Source organism: Pogona vitticeps, chromosome 3, assembly GCF_051106095.1.
Source record: "Pogona vitticeps strain Pit_001003342236 chromosome 3, PviZW2.1, whole genome shotgun sequence".
In the NCBI taxonomy this organism is placed as follows: domain Eukaryota; kingdom Metazoa; phylum Chordata; class Lepidosauria; order Squamata; family Agamidae; genus Pogona; species Pogona vitticeps.
The window spans coordinates 230,819,951-230,842,971 of NC_135785.1; the positions used below are offsets into that span (position 1 = coordinate 230,819,951).

Here is a 23,021-nt window from a genome sequence, read left to right on the forward strand (position 1 = left end):
AGCCAGCTGAGGCTGTCTTGAATCCAAACACTTCTCAGCCTAAGGGTACTAGAAATTATTTAGGACTATTTTTTCTCTGACTTACGTTTATGCCAGTGTAGTGCCTGTGAGTCCAGGCAGAGAATGATTTAGATCTGGAGAAACTGTTCCTATCTCATTCCTCCCCTGCTTCCCCACTTTTTGGTTCTTCTGCTAGCTGATCTCAGCCAGCACACAGCAATGCCACCAGATCCAATTGCTCCATCAGATCTGAAATCAGCAAACTGGTTATGCCACCACAAGAGGTTTCTGGCCATTCTAAGCCTTCTGCACTTGGCATAATGTTGAGTTTGGATTATGTTGCTCTTCTGAAGCCAACTAAAGGCAATCATATTTAGCTTTAAGGAAATAAGCACCATTAAAAGCAAGGATATTGAGTTTTGTATGTACTGTCCAGAACACTCTGTTCTAGACCCCTCAAGTCCTTTGTACATGTTACCAACTGTTAGAGATTGCCATGACCCAATGCATGACGTAAGAAAGGCAGAATCAATGCAGAACATACTAAGTATGTGTCAGGCCAGGAGTGTATTGCGCAAACAGCACCTTGAAGGATGTTGTTAGTCAACTGGATTTGTTTTTTAATGTTTCTTTCAGGATAGCAAATTTTCTCTCAGTAATGAATGTCTCAATTAATGACATCTGAAGTCTACAGAGGTCCTTTATTTTTCTAAATTGCATTATCTGATTTGTGTAGTGGAATGTGACACACACCCTAGAGATGGCACATTGCTGGTTTTGTGCCAAAAATAAAAATTACTTGTGAATTTTTTTTCTAAGTGACCATATTGTGGCAGGAAACTCATGCTGAGGGACTAGCATAGAAGTGGATTTTCCTCATACGTCTTCTTTTATGCTTTAAACCTTCTACTTCTCATCCTTACCATTACACTCTTTGGTACAGGAAGTGCCCACGAACTGTCCACTGGACAATAAAAGTTCTGGTAAAGAGAACCTTGAACCATTTCTCTGCTTCCCTCTCGTAAGGAAAAGACCCACCATGAAACTTTTTGCAGCAGTCATTCTCGTTATGGTTTTGCTTCAGAACTTCGATGTGTTCATGGTCAGAGGTATGTTGTTGTTTGCTGTTGTTGTTTTCTATTTCCACTGTAGCATAACAACTGCTGTTCAAAGTTTGGAGTACAATTCACACTTTCCTTTTTGCCAGTAACAAAATTTGCTTTATTCGGGTGGAAACCTCTCTCCAGATCCTTGGTCCATTTTGTTCTGTACCCTGTTTCTAGGGGTAGTTAATATATGACACAAAACCCTCTTTAATAAATGCTTATAAAAGGAGGAGGAAGAAATTTCCTTATGTTTGGTTGCACCCCTAAAATATTTAGATTTGATATGAAGATATTGTTCTGAACCACAGATATTATTATCCAAATAGTTGTCGTGATTATTAGCCGTGTGGCCTTTAGATATTGTGCAGAACACTTAATAATATTTGGATTCAGTCCAATGATCTTCCATTTGCAAACAAAGAGAATTCTGGAGATCACTGTTGCTGAGCAAAGTATTTCCATAAGTATAGGAATTGTCCCTCTGTGCCTTAAGTGTACAGATGCTAACCCTAAAAGCAATACCCAGCATGGTGTAGTGCAGTGGTCCCCAACCTTGGGCCTCCAGATATTCTTGGGCTACAACTCCCAGAAGCCTTCAACACCACCTCTTTTGGCCAGGATTTCTGGGAGTTGAAGTCCAAGAACATCTGGAGGCCCAAGGTTGGGGACCACTGGTGTAGTGGATAGAGTGATGGATTATGACTTGAGGGTCATGGGTTTGAATCCTGATCCATCCATAGAAACCCATGAGTGGGGAATGGAACTGGTAAAATCGCTCAAATATCTCACCCCAAAAGGAAGCTAAACCTCATGATTGAAGGAAGCCTGTTTACAGAGGCAAGATACGGGCAGTTTTGTTCTCTCCATGTTCTCAGCTTACTTCCATGTATAAGATGCCCCTCAATTTCTAGTGTAATGATTTTAGGAAAAAGTAGTGTCTTATACATGGAAAAATATGGTACTTGTCCACGAGGTCTGGTATCCAGTTGCTAATACTAAATGAGGAATTTCAAGGGAGTTTATTTGCCTTCTTGTGATCCCTTCTTGACGAGGAAGACTGCAAAACAAAGGTCAATGATTTGAAATGTAATTTTACTTTTAATATGTTGAACTTAAATTCTGTGATGCACCCAAAGGGCAAATTATCACTTATTATATATGTATATGCATATGCATCTATGTGGGTCCAGATGACAATTTTTAGAGTATCTATTTTAATTGTATTTTAATTGTTTTATATTTTAATTATATTTTAATTGTTGTAAGCTGCCCAGAGACCTTTGGGTAGAGTGGGCGGCATAGGTTAAATAAATAAATAAATAATGCATGTATATGTATATGTGTATGTGTATATATATGTATGGCGTAATTGATAGAATGACGGAGTAGGACTTGGAAGCCCTGTGTTTGAATCCCTACTTAGCCATAGAAGCTTACTGGGGGTGAAGAACTGGAAAACTATTCCTTAAATATTTCACTTACCTTGAAAGTCCTATTGGGTTACCATAAATTGGTTCCAACTTGCAGGCACATAACATTACATACATATATGCATATGTGTATGCATATTATTTATACACTGGGATAGGAACTGAGCCCTGTGTTCTTCATGCAGTTAGGGAAACCTTTTTTGATATTCTCAAACAGGATTGAGTCAGTTATGAGAGCAGGAAAATTTCATGTCCCCTGAAGTTGATGGGCAAATCTATGAAAGTTGTGGGGTTTTGCTTTTTTTTTCTTTTTCTTTTTGCCGAACTTCTAATTTCTCTGCATCCAAATGTGTTTAGGCCTGTGTCCATAGCAGCTGGTCAATGCATCAAAATCTGAAGTTTACAAATGAAGCAGATTCCCAAAAAGTCTGCACACAAAAAATTGTTTTTGCCCAGATTTTTCCTAGTGTCTTTTCTTCGTGTGTATTCCTTTACATGTGTTTTTTTTCTCACGTGCGTGTAATTTCCCCTAATATGTCAATTTTGGGGGTATAAATTTCCAAAGAATACTTTCTTGTGCATTTTATGGGTTGACCTCCAGACAGGATTTGGGCACACAAATAAGTTTTCTGACATTCCCATCTGAAATGAAACTGCTGCCCTGAGAAAAGGTGTCTGGAACAAAAACCTTGTTAATAAGGAATGATTCTGTTTATTGGTGTTATATTGATCTTATTTTGCATTCTTGTTTTAGGAGCCCTTGGTTCCCGAACGATGCCATCCAGCTATTGTGAAAGCCTACGCACAAAAGAAATAAAATGCCAGAGAATTAAGAGCTATTCAATGCTGCAAAATGAACCTAAAAACAAAGTATTGTGAGTATAGTGTGTTATCTTTAACTACAAACTAACCCACATGCTCAGAAAACAAAAACTAAATCTCACACAGATCTCACTCATATTTAATCAGAAGTAAACTTCATTGACTTCCATGGGGCTTGCTCCCAAGTAAGCATGCCAAAGAGTCCATAAAATGATTTGGAAAAATGGTGGAAAAGGGATCATTTCCTCAGAGAATTGTTCTTAAATTATCCAGTCAACCCTACAGTTTTTAGAAATGATTCCTTCTTTCTCCTCCAACTTGGAATGTGACTACATTGGAAAGTACTTTGCAAATTGCTCCAGAATTTGCACAGGTGAATTTGAAATATTTCTCAATGATCGCATGACATGAAGGTCAATGAAAATCAGACCATCGCTTTTTATTTCCAATCTGAACTCCCACCAAGCCCACCACTGGGGCTTCTACTTTTTTCTAACCACAATTCAAATGGTGTTTTGCCTGTTTGAGCATCTGTTTCATTCCACAAAAAGGACTGCCGTGTGTGAATTTACGTGGTTTTCTAGTGATGTAGTAAGTTGCAACATGATTTTTTGGGATGACAGGAACGCCTGCCCTGCAATCATTTTCCCTAGTTACCCCAAGGTATTTATTTTGTTTACTTTTTAAAAATGAGTGATTGACTCTAGTCCTAGATCATCTTATTACTGCATTGCTACATTGCTACTAAAAGGGACGTGGTGGCGCTGCAGGCTAAACCGCAGAACCCTTTGTGTGCTGCAGGGTCAGAAGACCAGCAGTCGTAAGATCGAATCCACGCGACGGAGTGAGCTCCTGTCGCTTTGTCCCAGCTCCTTGCCAACCTAGCAGTTCGAAAGCATATAAATGCAAGTAGATAAATAGGTACCACCTCTGTGGGAAGGTAAACAGCGTTCCGTGTCTAAGTCGCGCTGGCCACGTGACAACGGAAACTATCTTCGGACAAACGCTGGCTCTACGGCTTGGAAACGGAGATGAGCACCGCCCCCTAGAGTCGAACACGACTGACTAAAATGTCAAGGGGAACCTTTACCTTTACCTTACATTAGTTTAGCACTTGGTCACCTCTGCATAGACAGAAAATAAGGATAAAAATTCATATAAAATCAAAACAACTCCCACAAACTCCAACAGACTACAGTGTTCCCATGATATCCATATGTATTTTTGTATGTGTGTATGAAGAATTTTGGGAAATTGTCTCCTTTTCCCTACTGATGTGCAACCCTTTAAGCAGTCTCAGTGGCTTCATGAGAAACCATAAAAAGAGAGCTGGGGATCATCAGAAGTGGTATCAGAGGAAGTGGGCCTGTGGGTGCAGATTTTGGATTGAGGGGCCAGTATAGACACTGGCACTGAAACAACCAGGGGTTTTCATGTGGTCACCTAAACTGAATGCAATTGCAAAAGAGACTGTGAGTGAAACCAATGGAAGGCCAAATTGCTCTGATTCGGCTTGACGATGTAGTCACACCCTATTATAATAGGCAATATGTAACAGCAGATACAAGTATGCTATGGAAGTGTGTCACCACTGCCAGTTTTGTTTGCTCCTTTGTACAGGCCGTTTGCTGGTTTGGAATTCTGGAGTATTTTGGAGCTGGATTGAGAGGTCTAAGTTCTAGCCCCATTGAAATACAGACTTCACAAATGCAACCTTATGCCTGTTATTCTTTCTCAGTCTGACCTACCTTACAGCAGAGGTGGCTGATTCTCATGCTGGCTAGTGAGGTGGAAGGCAGAGGAGCCCATGGTAGGGAGAGTAAAGGGCAAAAGTGGTTATTCAGAAACACAAAAACAAGTCAAGCAAGCATCCACACATCCACATGTCGGCAAACAGGCAGGCAGGCAAGGACACTGCCTCACATCAACCCTTCCCTTCCATCCCACATGCCTGTTGAGATGCAGAGAATATACCTTTTCTCCAAATTAGGAATGCCCCACATGCTGGTGATTCTCCTGGTGAGGGGTTTCAAAGCTGGGCATTTGAATTATCACACCATGAATGCCCCAAATCCTATTACAAAATACCATGTGTGGGGAATTGTGCAAGTAGTTTCTGCAATTTTCTGACCATTCATCATGGTTTGTGGCTACATTTGTGGCCAAATGTGCAACCAAGTGTGCAATGTAGATATGGACAGGCACACAATGGACAGCAGAGATGAATGTGCATATCAGCTAGATATGCTATGTCATTTCGAGAGGATTCTGACTGATGAAAATCCCAGCTGATGTATAAGAATTACAGTGGAAAATAGATAGCCAAGGAAAGGATTAAGCACTAGACTTAATCTCCCTTTCCTCATAAAGGACTCCCTTTAAGGTAGATCCAAAAATTTAGGGAGATGGATTGTTGTATTTCAGCAAGCAAAGAGCAGGTCTTTTGTAAACTCAATGGCTCTAACTGCCCACTCAAGACAAAACTAGCTTGAAATACTCTGCATTACAACAGGGGTAGATTGCAATATACTGTTCCTGGAAATGGCAGCTACGTGTAACACTCTCTGGTTTGTTCATTCGTTCGTTCGTTCGTTCGTTCTTTCTTTCTTTCTTTCTTTCTACCGACCTACCGACCTACCTACCTACTGACCTACCTATTTATCTGTCTGTCTGTCTGTCTGTCTCTGTCTGTCTTTAAAATGAGTATTGCTAACACAAATGTTGCAAAATGTACGTATGCATGAATGTATATGTGCATTTACAAACACATACAACAAAATCAATAGTGAAATAAAAAACTTGAATGCTACAATTAGTACACCCAGACTTTTCTATTCTATTATAAATCCCACAGTCCTTACTCTGCCACGTTCTAGTAGTGATCTATATATCCTAGAACTGAACCGACCATCATGCGTCAAGCAATAAAGTTTGGCTTTCACATGCGTCAGCTCTTATAGAGAGGAGGTCTTTTATGGTAAACAACATCCACCATTTTACACTTCAAGATACAAGTGATACCACCTTACCTGTGCCAGGAAGATGTTCACAATTCAAAAATAGAAGTATGAGCCACATCACTTTGTTGATCTGAAGAATACAATCTTGGTAACTTCTATTTTATTCTCTTGTAGATTAATCCTGAAGAAGAAGAATACCAAGGTCTGTGTGCCAGCTGAACTTTCATGGGTGAAGAAAATCATCCTCTGCTTAGATAAAAAAAATGGTACCTACAAATCCTAACAGAATTATGACTCGTTTGAAGTTTTGACCAGTTAAACTGCAACACGTCAAACCATTCTCCACTCATCCCTGAAAACCAGGCTAATTGAAGCAGGGTCTTTTATATATTTAACCTTAGTTGCTTTGGAATTCTATATATATATATTTATTGATAAAAGCCAGCTTTTTAAATAATTTTATTTGTAGCTAATATTACATAATGTGCACAAAATATCCAATGGAAAAACTGATTTTTTTTTATTTTTTTGACTCTTCTGTCTTTCGCTGTTGTAAAAATTCTGGTCTGGTTCCTCTGGCACCCTTTTTTGGGTACCTGAGAGGGTACCATTTCCAGTTCATCATTTCTCCCAACCATTATCTCTGATCCTTTATGTCTTTTCTGTAATTTATACTGGAATGAGTTTTGAACTCACAATAAATGATACTGTGGAGATCCCCTCCAATCTTGTGATTCTCTGATTGTGTGAAGGGAAGGGTTAATGATTTGAAGTCGGTCAAATGTTGGCCAAAGCTACTGTAAAGCAAAAGTCTGAATTGGATACCACGTGGGGGGGGGGTTACAAATGGTCTGTCCACAGGTGAGTTCACTTTGTTGGGTGGAGCTTCTTTGCCCTTCCTCCCGGAATAGCGCGAGACAATCAAATCTTGCAAATGTGAGCCAGGAGGGGAGGGGGAAAGAAGTGGCTTATTTACCATATACAGTATTTCATTGTATAATATACCCCGATGTATAAGATCCCTCCACTTTGATGATTCCTGCTTTCCCACTCCACTTTTTACAAAGAAAGTGGAGAAGGACAGCACTTTCCTCATGAGAAACTGTAGGGGGAAAGCAGGGATCGAAGCGCTTTGATCCCTCCCCCCTCCTTACTTCCGATTATAAGATGAAACTCAATTTTTAATCTAAATATTTTAGACAAACATCTTATACACGGAAAACTATGGTAAATGCACTCCTCTCTCTTTTCAGCCTCTTTCAAGGCTCGCAGCTGAGGAGGAAGGATGTGCCCTTTGGTATGACAGTGCTGACACACTTTCAGTTTGGAGCAGGGGATAGCATCGGCACCCCCACCACACACACACACACACACACACACACACACACACACACACACACACACACACACACACACACACACACACAGATTGAGAGTCAGGGGAACATCTTGGTGTTCACCCCAATTTAATTCTATTTTTAAAGAAAGGAAGATTTTTTTGAAAAAAAAAAAGAGAGAGAAGGGAGTGGGCAAAGGAAAGAGTGTGTGGCAGGGGAAGGCTGGCTGTTAGGGCCAAGCCACAAGTCCCTACACTAATTGCCATTAGAGGAGAGTAAAAGGGGTCTATTGCCCCCCTGCCCCTACCCCAGCATACATTTTTGTTTGGGAGTAGGGTGGTCAGTAACAACAACAACAACAACAACAACAACAACAACAACAACAACAACAACAACAATAACAATAACAATAACAATAACAATAACAATAATAATAATAATAATAATAATAATAATAATAATAATAATAATAATAATAATAATAATAATAATAATAATAATAATAATAATAATAATAATAATAATAATAATAATAATAATAATAATAATAATAATAATAATAATAATAGAGGCAAGTAAAGGCTGTGAAAAATTGGAGTTCACCTGGTCCAGATGAGCTGCACGGATTTTGGTTAAAGCATCTAACAAGTCTCCATCAACATATAGCAATGCAATTTAACCACTTCAAAATTCTACAACTGAAGATTGGATGACAACAGATGGCACATTTCTGATAATAAAAGATCATCAAAAGGGCAATGAACCTAGTAATTATCAACCAATTGCATGCTTTCCAACAATGTTCAAGCTCCTTACAGGAGTACCTGCAAGAGCAGTATCTAAATACTTAACTGAAAACTCCCTATACCCAACTGAACAGAAAGGGAACTTTAAAAAGTCAAAAGGCACGAAAGATCATCTGCTTATTGATAAAATGATACTGAATAATGCAAAAAGATGAAAAACAAAGTTTAACATGGCCTGAATAGACTATAAAAAGGCATTGCCTCACAGCTGGATTAACAGCTGCCTAAAATGTTTGGGATTAGTAAAAACATCCAGAAAGTTCCCAGCTCGCACTAGGCAGGAATGGGAAGCTTGGCCAGAATTTGGCCTAACTAAACCTCCAAGAGCACAGAGTGCTGTCCTCTGAAGATGCCGGCCACAGAGAATGGCAAAATGTTAGGAAGAACAACCTTCAGAACACGGCCAAAGAGCCCGAAAAACTCACAACAACCACTAAACCTCCAAGCTTTCTAATGTAGGCCTTTCTCCCAGTAAGCCACATTCAGATACTTATATGGTGATTGCAAGGCAGGTAGAACTCTCAGGATTATGATATATGTAATCCAGAAAATCCAAAAATCCCATATCCAATAATTAGCATCTTGGGAGTCTTGTTCCTGTGTTAATGACATGTTGTCAGCTTGTCTCTTCTTTATATCCTCACTGGGTCATAACCCCTCTCATCAAGGAGATTAAATATACATACAGAGTATTTGCAGTCTTTGTGTCTGAAGAAGTCAACTTTGATCCATGAATAGATTGTGATCTTCCTATCTCCCTTTCCCCCTTTTAGTTTTGCCAACTTGAATCCAGAATTTCTCCAGCTCTGCTTGGAGCTGTCCGTGGTTCTGCTTCCCAGTCAGAAGAATTCCTTCTCCCTTCCCAGCTCCATCTATTCAATTATTAGGGAACAGAGTATTGTGGCTTGTCACGATCCTGTTTTGTATAGCATATTAATTGAACACTGCCAGAAAGAAACAAATAGATTGCAACTTTGACAAGTTGAAATACCACTGAGGTGTAAAAACAGATTCCTACTTTGAACACATGCCATCTTGTTGGATTTTCATGGTTAGTACTTGGATGGGAGACAACTAGGGGATGCCAAAAATTTCCAAGTGGGTAAGGAAGTGATCTTTGCTGACGTTATTTTGACCACATTCTATCGGCAGTTAGTCAAACCACAGAAGAGCAAATTGTGGTCAGTTCTCCCTCCCACGTAGTACATGCAGGAGGTAGCAATTTGCAGTGCTACAAGGCTGTGATGGACTTTTGTCGTGGAAGATGGCAATAGATTACTGTAAAATAGTTATATTTTCTATTATTAACTTAATGAAAGATGAATATGGGATAAGCAGAAGATATTACAGAAGCAAACCTATACCCACTTGCAAATCCCACTTAATTCAATGGGAAGGGATTATCATCATGGGTTATGACACACTTTGTGTGTAGAAGGTACAGGTTCCATCCTTAGCATCTCCTGTCTGAGACCCTGGCCAGTCACGGCCAACAACACTGAGCTAGATGGTCAATTGCCTAATTCAGTGCAAGGGATCTTCCTATTTTTTCACTCATGCCTGCTATCTTGGAGCTGTTAATTCTCTTGTTCAATTAAAGAGCTTTAATCATTAGAGGTTCTTAAGAAAAGTTTGTCTGGATTCAGCAATAACAACATTTACAGGGCTAGAATAATTAAACTTTGAAATATATCCTTCCTCCATCCTCTATTAAGAACAGACTTTCTGAATCATCTTCTGAATGATTTGCAGGGTGCACTGTGGCTCCACTCAGAGGTTAAACCATAGATACTTTACTGGTTTCCACTGTGGAGAAAAAAAACTTTCTTTTGTGCCTAAAATAAAACTGACTTGTGAACTGCTCAAGTAGCAACCACATTGTGGCAGGAAAGTGCGATTGCTGAGGGGCTCAGGTAGAAGATGGGGATTTTTTCCCTCCCCCCTCTTAAAAACCAAGTTCATGGGTTTTTCTTAGATTTTCCACCTCTCATCAACACCATTACACCCCATTGCACCGGAAGGGTCCCAGAAAAGTCCAGTGGCCTATAAAAGTTCTGTTGAAGGAACTTTAAATCATTTCTACTCTAATCAGTCTAACGAACATATCAGTCATGAAATTCTACATGGCAGCTATTCTTGCTATTGCTTTTTTGGAGAACTTCAAGGTACATATTATCAGAGGTATGTTGATGCTTTTCTTATTCTACAGTAGGATGAAACTATAATTTGTAGTTTGTGACTAAAATTGGTACTTCATTTCTGACCAGAGGTAACTTCAGCTTCCAGGTAATCTGAACTTCGCTTCAGATTCTAATTGTTTTACTTTATACCTTGTTTGTTGCAACTATTGATGTGAGATGTAAGTTTTAAACCACCGCCAACAATAACAAAACCACCACAAATATAATTATAAGTGGGGAATGGAGAAATTATAATGAAGGGGGAGGAAGAACTTCCCTTCTGATTCTTTGAACCCCTGAAGCCTTTAGATTTTTTAGAAAGACATGGTCCTGAGTAACAGATGTTTTTATTATGCAAATGCTGTGATTCTTAGCTTTATGTTGTGTTCTGTGCTAACAAATCATTTCCAAGTTATGACAACCCTATGTACTAATGTCTTTTGAAAAGTCCTGTCATTAACAGTCCTGCTCAGATCTTGCAAACTCAAGACTGTTACTTCCTTTATTGAATCAATCCATCTCATGTCAAGTCTTCCTCTTTTTAATACCATCTTCAAGTTTTCCTAACATTACTGTAGAGGAGATATTGATTTGACTTTCAAGAGGTCTCTTCTTCCAACTGAAAAATCTTCCTCTGACTCTTTTCCATCAAACAATGAACCGAATCTGTTGGTCACTACCAGCATCAACCTCCTCAGTCTATTGGGAGTTTTTGTAACTTGTACTGATTTCACAAATTTTACTTTAATTCAAATGAACAATTATATTTAGCCTTTTGGATCTAACCACAGACATAAACAGATACAAACATAATCTATTCAGTTCATATGTAAGTGTAACATCCTAGTGGATCCTTATGATGCCATAAGCAATATCTTTAGAATTATCATGGGAAAGTGCATGATTACTGGCATCAAATTAGTTCAGTAGAACATGAGGTTAATCTTTTCTGATTATGATTCTGGTCTTGACCTCTGTGGGTCAATCTGACAATTGTACTCGTTGGTTTTGTGGGAAGTATTTCCATTTCTTAAAGTTCTCATATATGTAGATTTTTATTTTATAAAACATTTCTAGGACAAAGTATAGTGGACTCTATGAATGATTCATAAACAACTAGCTTTCCAGAATGTTTCATAAACAAAAAGTAACCTTTTCAGCTCTGCAAAGACCTGCATTGATTGTAAACTACCTTGAGCGCCTAACTGGTGGAATACAGTATGTCACTGATGAGTACTTTAAATGCATCCTTCAGACATAATGCATATGAATAGTGGGTGAGATGTGCCCTCCAATAAGAGCAGGCAGCTCACCAGATTTGGAGAAAGGTGGTTATTTAAGAGACTGCACAAGGTTCTGTTACATACCTGCAGTAGATTTTAGAGATGTCCTTCAGCTGTCACCTCCAGGCATAGGAAAGCCATTTTAATATAAGGTGCTCCATAGTGGCTCGATCTGACTGAAACACACACTCTCTCTCTCTCTGTGTGTGTGTGTGTGTGTGTGTGTGTGTGTGTGATCTGCACATGTACCAGTGTTCTGTCCAGCTGACAATGCATGTATGCAAACACCCACACCTTTTCTGTACACATAAACTAAAACAACATAACTGCATTTGAAGGAATTATGAAACCTGTAAAATTTCAGGTGGCAAAGATTCCAGGATCTCTCCTCACATCCCAAGAGTAAAAATTGTGGTTGATTCCATTATGAATTAGACCACCTTCAGGAGTGAGATTCAACTTAGAGATGGGGACAAACTGGAGTTCTAATTAAACACACATACTTCTGCGATGAATGTTGTTAAACTGGTGTTTTTATACAGCGCACTGCTAAACTGTGTAAAATGCTGCCACCAGAGTGATTCCCATCAATATGGATTGTTCTATGATTCTTTGTCCTTAAAAGAGAGTTAAACAAGCTCATAGTGGATATGGCTGCCAATGCCCATCAATCATGATGGCAACAGATTGCTTCTACTATCAGAGGCAATAGTACTCTGAATAAAAAGCATGAGGGAGTGTGACACAGGGGACCATTCAGTTCATGTCCTGCATTGCTGGTTTCCCAGAAGCACCCTGGTTGGCCGATGTGAGAACAGAATGTCTCTGATCCAGTACAACCCAGTTCTAGCACTGTTTCTATGTTCACAATAAACAGATTATTTTATATCTCTGTTTTAGAAACTGTTGGATCTCAAACGATGGCACTGAGCTCCTGTGTAGACTTGCGTCCAACCGAAATAAACATCAGAAGAATTTCTGGTTATGAAAAACAAAACAGGCCTATAAAAGCTGTCATGTGAGTATCTAACCTTCAAGTATAATGTAGATTACAAGTCTGGAAACAATTACTTCATCCCACCAGCAAAAAATAAAAGGACATAAGCAAATGTATTTTGTTATGTGAGGTTTGCGGGATTTGAAGTTTTAACCTGTATGTAAACCATCCAGAATAGTGCTTACAGACAGACAGACAGACAGACAGACAGACAGACATTCACGAAGGGTTTCACGGCCGAGATCTAATGGTTGTTGTAGGTTTCTCGGGCTCAGACATGGCCAAAGTGCCCAAAAAAACCTACAACAACCAGACAGACAGACAGACAGACAGACAGACAGACAGACAGACAGACAGACAGGCAGGCAGGCAGGCAGGCAGGGAGACAGACAGACAGACAGACAAATGGATAGATGGATAGATGGATAGATGGATAGATGGATAGATAGATAGATAGATAGATAGATAGATAGATAGATAGATAGATAGATAGATAGATAGATAGATAGATAGATAGATAGATAGATAGATAGATAGATTAGCATTCTTTTAGGATGGAATGTGTGTACATATGCATGTGTACTTGTGCACACATGTGTATGTATGTATATGTGTGCATGCAATAGACAATACCCAATTTCCCCTAATAGATGAAAGTATTGACATTTGCTGTTGCATAAACCATGCATAAATCATGTCTTCGGGTAATCAGGCATCATAGCTCTCAGTCAGTCCTCACACAGAGCCTATGAATTGATTTAGGAGTTCACCATTCCTGTTGGATGTGATGTGATTCACATTCCAGCCTATAACCCCCCCTTTCTTTCTTTCTTTCTTTCTTTCTTTCTTTCTTTCTTTCTTTCTTTCTTTCTTTCTTTCTTTCTTTCTTTCTTTCTTTCTTTCTTTCTTTCTTTCTTTCTTTCTTTCTTTCTTTCTTTCTTTCTTTCTTTCTTTCTTTCTTTCTTCCTTTCTCTAGTCCCACTTCTGCCAGTCCTTCCTTCTTCTGGTCCCACCTCTCTCAGTCCGATGAGGAATTGACCAGGGGTGCTGGTGTTAATATGGGAAATAATAACAATGACCTAATAGTAAGGTGATAGGGTGATCTAGCATTAATCTCATATATGTAAGAATATTTTTTTTAAATGAAAAATTTGGAAGATGATCAGAGGAGAGGAAAGAATGTGGGGCATGTTCCCCTGATCCTGAACATCATGTCCCAATTGTCTACGTCACTGAAACACCACCTACAGACCCCATCTTTACAAGAATGTATCACAACTAACCACATGTGGAAAAGCCGATTTAAATGGTTCCAGATTGAAAAAGTAGAAGCCTCCAGTGGCAGTGGAATAAAAGGTACATTGATTGATTTGAATCAGCCTTTGCATCATGTGGTCAGTAAAAAAATTGTTTGAATTCAACTGTTTTATAAGCAGAGCAGATCCCATGGTATTTGGCCATGTAGTTTCAGCCTAATATAGTAATAGAGGTCTGACATTCTTCTTCTATATCAGTGACCATCCATTGGCTTTTTAGAAGCTTGTAAGCAGGCCCTGAGCAGAACAGGCCTCTGCTGGATTTCATATTCAATGTCTATGTTCAAAGCCACGAATCCCATTGCCTACTGTCAAGGTTATGCACAATCTAAGTAAACTTTAATTTAGAATTCCAGATTAGGAGCAGTCCCAGATTTTCAACTAAACTACTGAAATGTAAGTCTTATAATTGGTTAAACATATTGCGATATGTGTTTCAACTTGATCGTTAGTTTTTAGTGCCATCCATACTTCTCTTGGCATATACACAAACCATTATGGCTTTTATTTTCATTATTCTTTCTATTTAAAAAATAAACATTTGTAGTAGTGCCATAGGGCCTATGAAACTTGGCATGGTCTAGGTAATCAACATACTGTATATTACTCCCATCAAGCCTTTGGCCTAAAATAAAGGAGAGAGGGAGAGAGGGTGGCAGGATGAATGGTAGGCAAGGTTTGTAGAATAATATATATTGAAAAGTTCCCAAGTTCCAAATGCATGTAAAAATGAGTTAAAAATAATTGTTCACCAGACTTATTATAGGTTTTCCAAATTCCAGATTCTGATGTCAGGTTTTTATATTATAGCTTGAGCTGTTGGGACACTGATATCTACTTGTCATGAACAGCTACGGGATTGTCCACAGATAGCAGGAATGTTCACAAATCTTTGGGTCTGAGTCCTAAGTCCAAGTCCAAATCTTTGGTACCAAGTCCCAAGTCCCAAGTCCCAAGTCCCAAGCCCCAAGTCCCAAGTCCCCTATTCAAAACAAGTGTGTGTACCCCCTTGCTAGAAAAAAGGGGTGGATGGGTGGGTTCCACGTCATGAGTCGGGTCTGAGTCATTGGAAGAAAAATCTGAATCAAGTTGGAATCAAAACACCAGTGCAACTTAAGTCTGACTTGGCAGCAAATTCTATGACTCGAGTCCCCATTCATGACAAATAGGGGCCACAAGAACCTGCCTGATCCCAGATCATTGGTTCATCTAGCCTGCTACTAGATGAGCCGCAATGGTTCAGGATTTCACCAGGACTTTTCATGGCCCTACCTGAAAATGACAAGGATTAGACATAAGATGTTCACCATGCAAAGCATACGCTGTGCTGTGATTTTGACCCTTCATAAGACAGTACCTGAACTTGATAGTTAATCCGTTGTTTTGCTTGATGCCTTAAAATTACGGATGGGTGGCATAGGAAGAGGGGGAATGGAATCAAAGTGAGGGTCACTTTGATCCCTTTCCCCCTCTTCCTATGCCACCACTGGGGCACAGAAAGAGGGGGAAAGCCCAACCGAAGCCATTCTCCAGCCACACTGGCTTTGCAAAGGCAGCACAGCAGGGAGATCACTGTGGGGCATAGAAAGAGGGGAAAAGTTTGATCCAAGCCATCCCCCAGCCCCTGAGGTGGGTTTCCCTTCTGGCGGGCTTTAGCAAGCTACCAGAAGGGAAAATCCCTCTCTGCTTATGCCCCTGAGGAACAGCTGATCCACGGGGGCATAAGTAGATAGGGAACAAAAGGATAAATATTAAAGGGTTATTTTCATTGCTTCATATTCATCAGGATCTCTGAACTCTGAGAATACAAAGCAATGACTATCTGACAAATCGTTGTCATATTCGTTGAATATCCTGATTCATTTTTATATTTGTCCCTATGTCTACTTATAATTCAAAATATTAAACACTTTACAAATGCAAACAACCTTAGGGAATGGATCTGAAAGGTGTTATAAAACAAAAATAATACAACAATATACTAAAGAAGAGAAAAACATAAGAAAGAGAGAATATGTAGTTCTTCCATCGACAAAAGCCATAATAACAAAGCTGTTAGTGGAATTTGATCTCTGGTGGGTGGTTGTCTCAGGCATGTGATTCTCATCTTGTGATATCCCAGTTCAGGTGTACTTGTAGGTCTGAACTCCTCCCAAAGTGAAGGTCACAACTATACTAACAGAGTTACAGAACTGAGATACACCATAATTACATAACTATCTGAAAGCATTTCAGATAGAAGTAGCAGTGCCACCTTGTACATTGTTCTGCATAGTTCATTTACCATTTTGATAACCCTCCTACTAAATTGATCAGTAAATTACATATCAACTCTAGCTTTCCTATGTATTAAATAATATAAAAGGTTTATCACAATGAGCAGCATTCATTATTTGACCATCAAAGGGAGTAACTATATTCTGTATATTACCTATCATCCCCCACTGGTGCCAGAAGGGATGTTAAAATACTGTGTTGACATATGTCATATTTCACCATGGAAAGAGAAACCCAGAAACTATTAATTTAAGGAAAAATAACAATTAGCCTTTTATTCTCCTGCAGATTCATCACCAAAACTGGTGTCAAGGTCTGTGTGCCACACAATCTTCCATGGGTCAAGAGAACGATCAACAAGCTGGATCAAAAGAAGGCCAGAAAGCAAACAAGACTTACAGTCACCCCCAGGGCCAGCTAACCTGCAACAGATCAACTCATCAGCAGTTTGAAAATTGTTGACTGGAAATAAAGTTTCTGAACAAATGTCCAGTTTCGCTGGAATCTATATGTCTATTAAGACAGAGCCAAGTGAAAAATGGATATTTAATGCTGCTTTTAGTTTTTATTAATTTAGCTTTAAAAATTTATATTTATCACAAGAAGCCAGATTTATTTCAATGTTTTCTGTTGTAAATGTTATAAACCAGCAGCTGTAGAAGTCCATTTTGACTTATGGCCACTCTTTCCGGGGTTTTTCCAGGTAGAAAATACTCAGAAGTGGTTTACCATTCCCTCCTTCAAGGGCTGCCCTGCGATTGTGCAGCTTGCCCAAGACTATTCACCCTGGCTGCTCACCCTGGAGGAACAGTGAGGAATGGGACTCCTAACGTCTGGCCCTGCAATCAGATGCTTAAACCACTGAGCTATTCAGTCAGCACAAGTGTTATGAGAATACTGGGAAATCTTTATTAAACATTTTCCTTTTCACTTTTTTCTGATCTCATATTTCTGACTGGTGACATCCTACAAACAGATATACTGTGTTCTGTGATTGTGCAGAATGTAGATGAAGAGTTATCAAAGTAGTTCTCAAAGTAGAAATGTAAGCATGACATTAATCTTGAGTTTCAGGTACTATCATAAGTAACCTGAGAAACCAGGAACAAGACAGGATGAAATAACCTTCTCCTAATGTGTACCTTTACTTAAACAAAACGGTCAAATCTACAATATATCCCACATAGCTGTGTGCCCATGTAATTGTCATGTACCTGCTATAGAGGTATAGATCTCCTTATTAAAGGATTACCTACGTCATCATGATAAATATGACTGCAAGTAGTTTGTTATTGTTCAAATATGTGAGGAAACAACTGGGGGAAGAAAGCAGTATCTAGAGAGAAACTGAGTACAGGAGCATTTTTCCAATGCCCAGGATGTCTTTCAATTAGGTTTGTCTCCAATTAAAAAAAAGAACCTAAAACTGATTTAAGTTCTTACCAACTGATGCAATCACTGGTTAAAATAATATTATATTCCATGTTGATGATGCGGTAACGTTATTTAAACAAGGCTTCATGGAGGACAAAAATTCATCAGCTCGAGTCCTATTGCTATTTGCATAAGGTCTTTATAACTTATTATAACTAATTGATGAGATATCAGTGTGTGTCTCTGTTGCAGAATCAGATATATCACAAGGCATACAACCAGGACAAACCTTGACACCTTGTTAGCAGAAATTAGCTGGGGCAAAGTACACAAACTGTACAGGAATAGCAGTAGGATTCTGGCCATGATTCTGAAGACCATTTTCAATGTCTTGTGGGAAATAAAAGATTTCCTGGAATTAATTAGGAGATATTGATTTGAGTCCTGCATTTTATTCAGCTGCTGTTTAAAACACATGATAAAATAATTTCTACAATGCAGTTAGCAAATCTATTATTTTATATATACAGAACTATAATATATATTTAGTTTTTATTCAATATGGATAGGGAACAAAGCAAAGCACTAGTGAAATGAATAGAAAGTTCACACCAGCAGAGTGATTGTTTTACCACATCAGTGCTTAGACTGGAAAAGAGGAGAAACTATAGACCATAAAATCTTGATCTTTCCTAAGACTACACTCAGTACTACAGCACAACACACCATCACTTACCCTTCTCACAAATAGAGTAGCTGGCCATAGCCCACCCTTCGCTTAGCATGCCATTGCAGCAACAGTCCTGATTTTGAATGGATTGATGAATTTCTATAAATCAATGAAATTATTTCAATGAAATGATGCAAATGGAAGTTGAGTTGGAGGTTCTTCTCTCGCCGGTTTCCAGATTTTCTCACCTTTCTGGTCCAGACTTATTGACCTTGCCATGGACCATGAGTGAAATGTAGGACCAGCCTAGTTCTGTAAACCTGACCTGTTAGTCTCAAACCATTGCCCCGAGTCCCTTCGTTGGGAGAAAAACAGGTAATAGATAAAGTAAACAAATAAATATTGTAAGTAGATAAATGAACCCAGCACAAGAAATGGAGGTCTGCTATTTATGCCATTTCTCGCAGATTTTCTAAGGAGTGCATTTTAACTTCTTGATAACAGTTTTAACTTTTCCTCATATCTTTTCATTATAAACTATATAGCCTAAATCCAATGCAATTCTGGCTGAGTGAATTTGTTTCTGTCTATGGAGTTTTCTTGGCAAAGATACCGGAGTGGCTTGCCTGTTCCTGCTCCTGAAACTGACGCTCCAATACTTTGGCCATCTCATGAGAAGACTCCCTGGGAAAGACCCTGATGTTGGGAAAGAGCAAAGGCAAGAGGAGAAGGGGATGACAGAGGACAAGATGGATGGACAGTGTCACCAAAGCTACAAACATGAATCTGACCCAACTCTGGGAGGCAGTGGAAGACAGGAGGGCCTGGCGTGCTCTGGTCCATGGGGTCACGAAGAGTCGGACACGACTTAATGACTAAACAACAAAAGGGTTGCTCTGGGTTACGCTGCTGTTCGCATGCCTGCAAGTTTTGTAAGCAGCTGCTTGACCAATTGTTTGTTCTAAGTTGCCAGGTCATCAAAATCTCCTTCTTTGAAAAGTCAGGGCTAAAACTGGAGACTGGAGGGAAGATCCTTGTGACGTCATAGAGGATTGGCAGGCAAAATTTGGGAGGGAAACAAATAGTACATTTTCACACTGAGTCTGTAAGCCATGGTGTGAACTCAGAATAGGTTGAGAAGGTTGCCCAGAGTTTAAAGCCATCTCATGCACCTCAGGCACTGTCCTACACGTGCTGACGCTCACTCTGAGAGTTAGGGCCCTGGTGAAGCACACTGATTTAGCAAAGCTTCCTTCCCTGGCTTGTTTCTAGACTTCCTGTTCCCTTTTAAAAAAACACTTTTTCTAAAAAAAGAAAAAGGATTTTGTGTTTTGGCAGAATCTAGAGTTCCACATCCTTGCTAATAATGTTCACTTGTGTAGACTCACCATCAATTATCAGAAGCAGAAAAAATGAGAATGAGACTTGGCCGTGGGAAAACCAGGCATATTTTTCATGTCCTCTTTACTGTTCCTATAAACTGCTTTAAATCTCTTCCCTCCAATGTCTCAAGGCATAGATTAATCCTGTTTACTACTCTTGATGTGCACAGCTTCTGAAAATCATCTAAGCCTGCCTAATCCTAGGTGTTTTGTTTTTTAGGTTTTCCACAGAATGTTAGAAAAATCTGCTGTAGTATTTTGTATTGGCTATAGCTGGACAAACAGAAAATAGATTCAATTTCATTCTCAGTTCCTTCTCATTTAGACTGACATGGCACAGCAATCAGAAGAGTCTCACTATGAAATCACACCATCTACTTTACTGAATTTCATTATCTCAATATAGCAGTTCAGCAGTTTGCACAATACAGAGTCTCTGTCTTAAAGCTCAACAGAGTTTTCTGCAGCCTTTGAATCTCTAATTTCAGTGTGAAAGTTCCAGCACATTCACTGCTAAGATTGCAATGGATTCTGGTTTTATCTACCTCCAGACAGGTTTAGTTGACCTTACACAATTACCTTGGGTTTTTTTTTAAAGGAAGTTGTGGAAAGGAGAATCAAGTTCAAACAAGTAGGATGCCAAAGTCCTATGCCTGCCATGATGGCACTGTTTTAAATTGTGCCTTGGAGGTATTCCATGTTCTGATGCCTGTGCGAAGCTAGTTCAGTCCAGACAGGGAATTGCTGAACCAGACAAGAACTGATTACATCTCTCCATTATGCCCCAGTTAGTGATGTACAAGAAATCAGTCTATATCTGCTCCATATGAGTTTCACATGTATGAAATCAGAACTCTGTTTTGTTCAATTTTCACATCATCGTACAACTTAAAAAACACACACTCATTCAAATTCACATACATTTTTATATGCATCTTCCTCTTACATTTATTTTGCACACATCTTGCCTCTAAACTATTCATTTTTTGCAGATGTTTCTGTAAAAAAAATAGATCTATGTATCTCACTGTAGCTTTTTGGAGGTAAAGTGGAATATCAATACCACAAATAAAGAAAGAGGCAAACAAGCACATAATGCACAGCTTTTTTTGTACAACGTTTTAGCAGAGAATTGCATCATAAAATTTAGAAACATGTAGAATTCTGAGGACAAGTGTTCTGACCTACATATTATTTAGGACATGTGAATTAGGTTGGTTTGCTTAAAAATGTGGACTAAATGAAATCCTGCAGTATCTCTTGTGCTAATTTAATATCTTCAGCTGAAAACACAGCTTCAGATGACAAACACAGAGAAAATTTAAAATGTAACATGTCAATAAATCCTCTTTTTCTAGCAGTACTTGCCTTCCTTGGAAGAAGTGAGGCAGTTGACCAAAATGTGGAAAATTAATTTTTTTGGACTGCAACACTCGGAGTCCCTCACACAAAATAGACAGTGGCCATGTTGGCCTAGAGGGTCTGGGACCTGTATTCAGAGAGAGAGAGAGAGAGAGAGAGAGAGAGAGAGAATTTTCCAGGCTCTGCAGATTATAAATGGAATGAGGGTTCATATTGTACCCACTGAAAAGAGAGTTTCCTGATCATGCCACCTTTCCATTTGACATGAAATTTCAACTTGAAATGCAAATTACCCTAGAATGTACTGCTAGAAAAAGAGGATTTATTGACATGTTATATTTTTAATTTTCTCTGTGTTTGTCATCTGAAGCTGTGTTTTCAGCTGAAGATATTAAGATATTCCAGCCTTTATATTTCTGCTCTTGTTATTTTAATTCTAGAAATTGTTTTACATATTTACTGTTTCAATTTCATTCCCTACAGCATCCTATTTTGTTTTATTTTGTTTTACAGGTGGGTAGCACAGAAATCATCAAAATTAGTTGTTCTGTGGGCAGATCATGAGAATTACCCCAAACTTCAGTGGGATCATCCCTATTGATAATGAGCCATCATGAGTTGATCAAATAAAAAAAAATAGAATGGTTGTTAGAATAACTTCTCTGTAGATTTCACTTCCAGATCAATGGCTGGCACAAATAAATCAACCAAAAACCATTTCATTGGATGGGTGAAGTTAAAATGTTTTTGTATGTGAGAGATGGGGTTCCCGATTTAAATAAGAACACAAAATGGCTCCTCAATCTCAGCATGTCCTTTATCATTTCACAGCTGCATATATGGCTATGCTGTATGGTACACACCATTATTGTTACATCAAGGCCCTTGCATTGACTATTAAAAGCTCTTCCTTTTCTGTTCTGCATTAAGATTCTGCCCCTGATTCATCTTGGTCAATGCTGGCTAGACTGATTAGCCAGAGCCCTCCACCTGGCTGGGGAATTCTGAGAGCTGTAGCCCAAAAAAGTAACTTTTTAGAAGAAAGGATGGATGGCCAGAGGTCAGAATTCTGGAGGGTGTGTGTGTGTGTGTGTGTGTGTGTGTGTGTGTGTGTGTGTGTGTGTGTGTGTGTGTGTGTGTGTGTGTGTGTGTGTGTGTGTGTGTGTGTGTGTGTGTGTGTGTGTGTGTGTGTGTGTGTGTGTGTGTGTGTGTGTGTGTGTGTGTCCAGTGTGCCATGCTTAGGTCAAACTTTAATGGATGAGTTTCAATTGTTGAGACCCGAGGATGTGGACAGGGTGCTTGGATCTGTCTGTTCTACCACCACGCCACTCGACCCTTGCCCATCTTGGCTAATTGGAAGATCTGCCAGAGGGGTTCACACTTGGGTCCAGGAGGCCGTGAATGCCTCTTTGAGAGAGGGAGTGGTCCCTACCGCCTTGAAAGAGGCAGTAATTCGACCATTCCTTAAAAAGCCTAACCTGGACCCAAGGCTGGTGGTTAACTACCAACCAGTAGCGAACCTCCCTTATTTCGGCAAAGTGTTGGAGCGGATTGTGGCCGGGCAACTCCAGGCGCTGCTGGATGAAACAGATTTTCTGGATCCATTTTAATCAGGTTTCAGGCCGGTACAGAGACTGCCTTGGTCGCCCTGTACGATGACCTTTGCTGGGAGAGAGACAGGTGGAGTGTGACCCTGTTGATACTCCTGGACCTCTCAGT

General features: G+C 39.3%; 2 protein-coding genes across 2 annotated transcripts; both read left to right on the forward strand.

Annotated features, from left to right (window-relative positions):
• Positions 1-964: 964 nt before the first annotated feature.
• LOC110074604 (lymphotactin) lies at positions 965-7,044 on the forward strand. Its single transcript, XM_020784938.3, has 3 exons — positions 965-1,109; positions 3,291-3,411; positions 6,493-7,044. The coding sequence occupies exons 1-3, from the start codon at positions 1,040-1,042 to the stop codon at positions 6,599-6,601; spliced, it is 300 nt and encodes a 99-aa protein (XP_020640597.3). The 5' UTR covers positions 965-1,039; the 3' UTR covers positions 6,602-7,044.
• Positions 7,045-10,339: 3,295 nt separating this feature from the next.
• LOC110074599 (lymphotactin) lies at positions 10,340-17,448 on the forward strand. Its single transcript, XM_020784921.3, has 3 exons — positions 10,340-10,642; positions 12,825-12,942; positions 16,803-17,448. Exons 1-3 carry the CDS (start codon positions 10,573-10,575, stop codon positions 16,933-16,935), a joined length of 321 nt encoding a protein of 106 aa, XP_020640580.2. The 5' UTR covers positions 10,340-10,572; the 3' UTR covers positions 16,936-17,448.
• Positions 17,449-23,021: the final 5,573 nt, after the last annotated feature.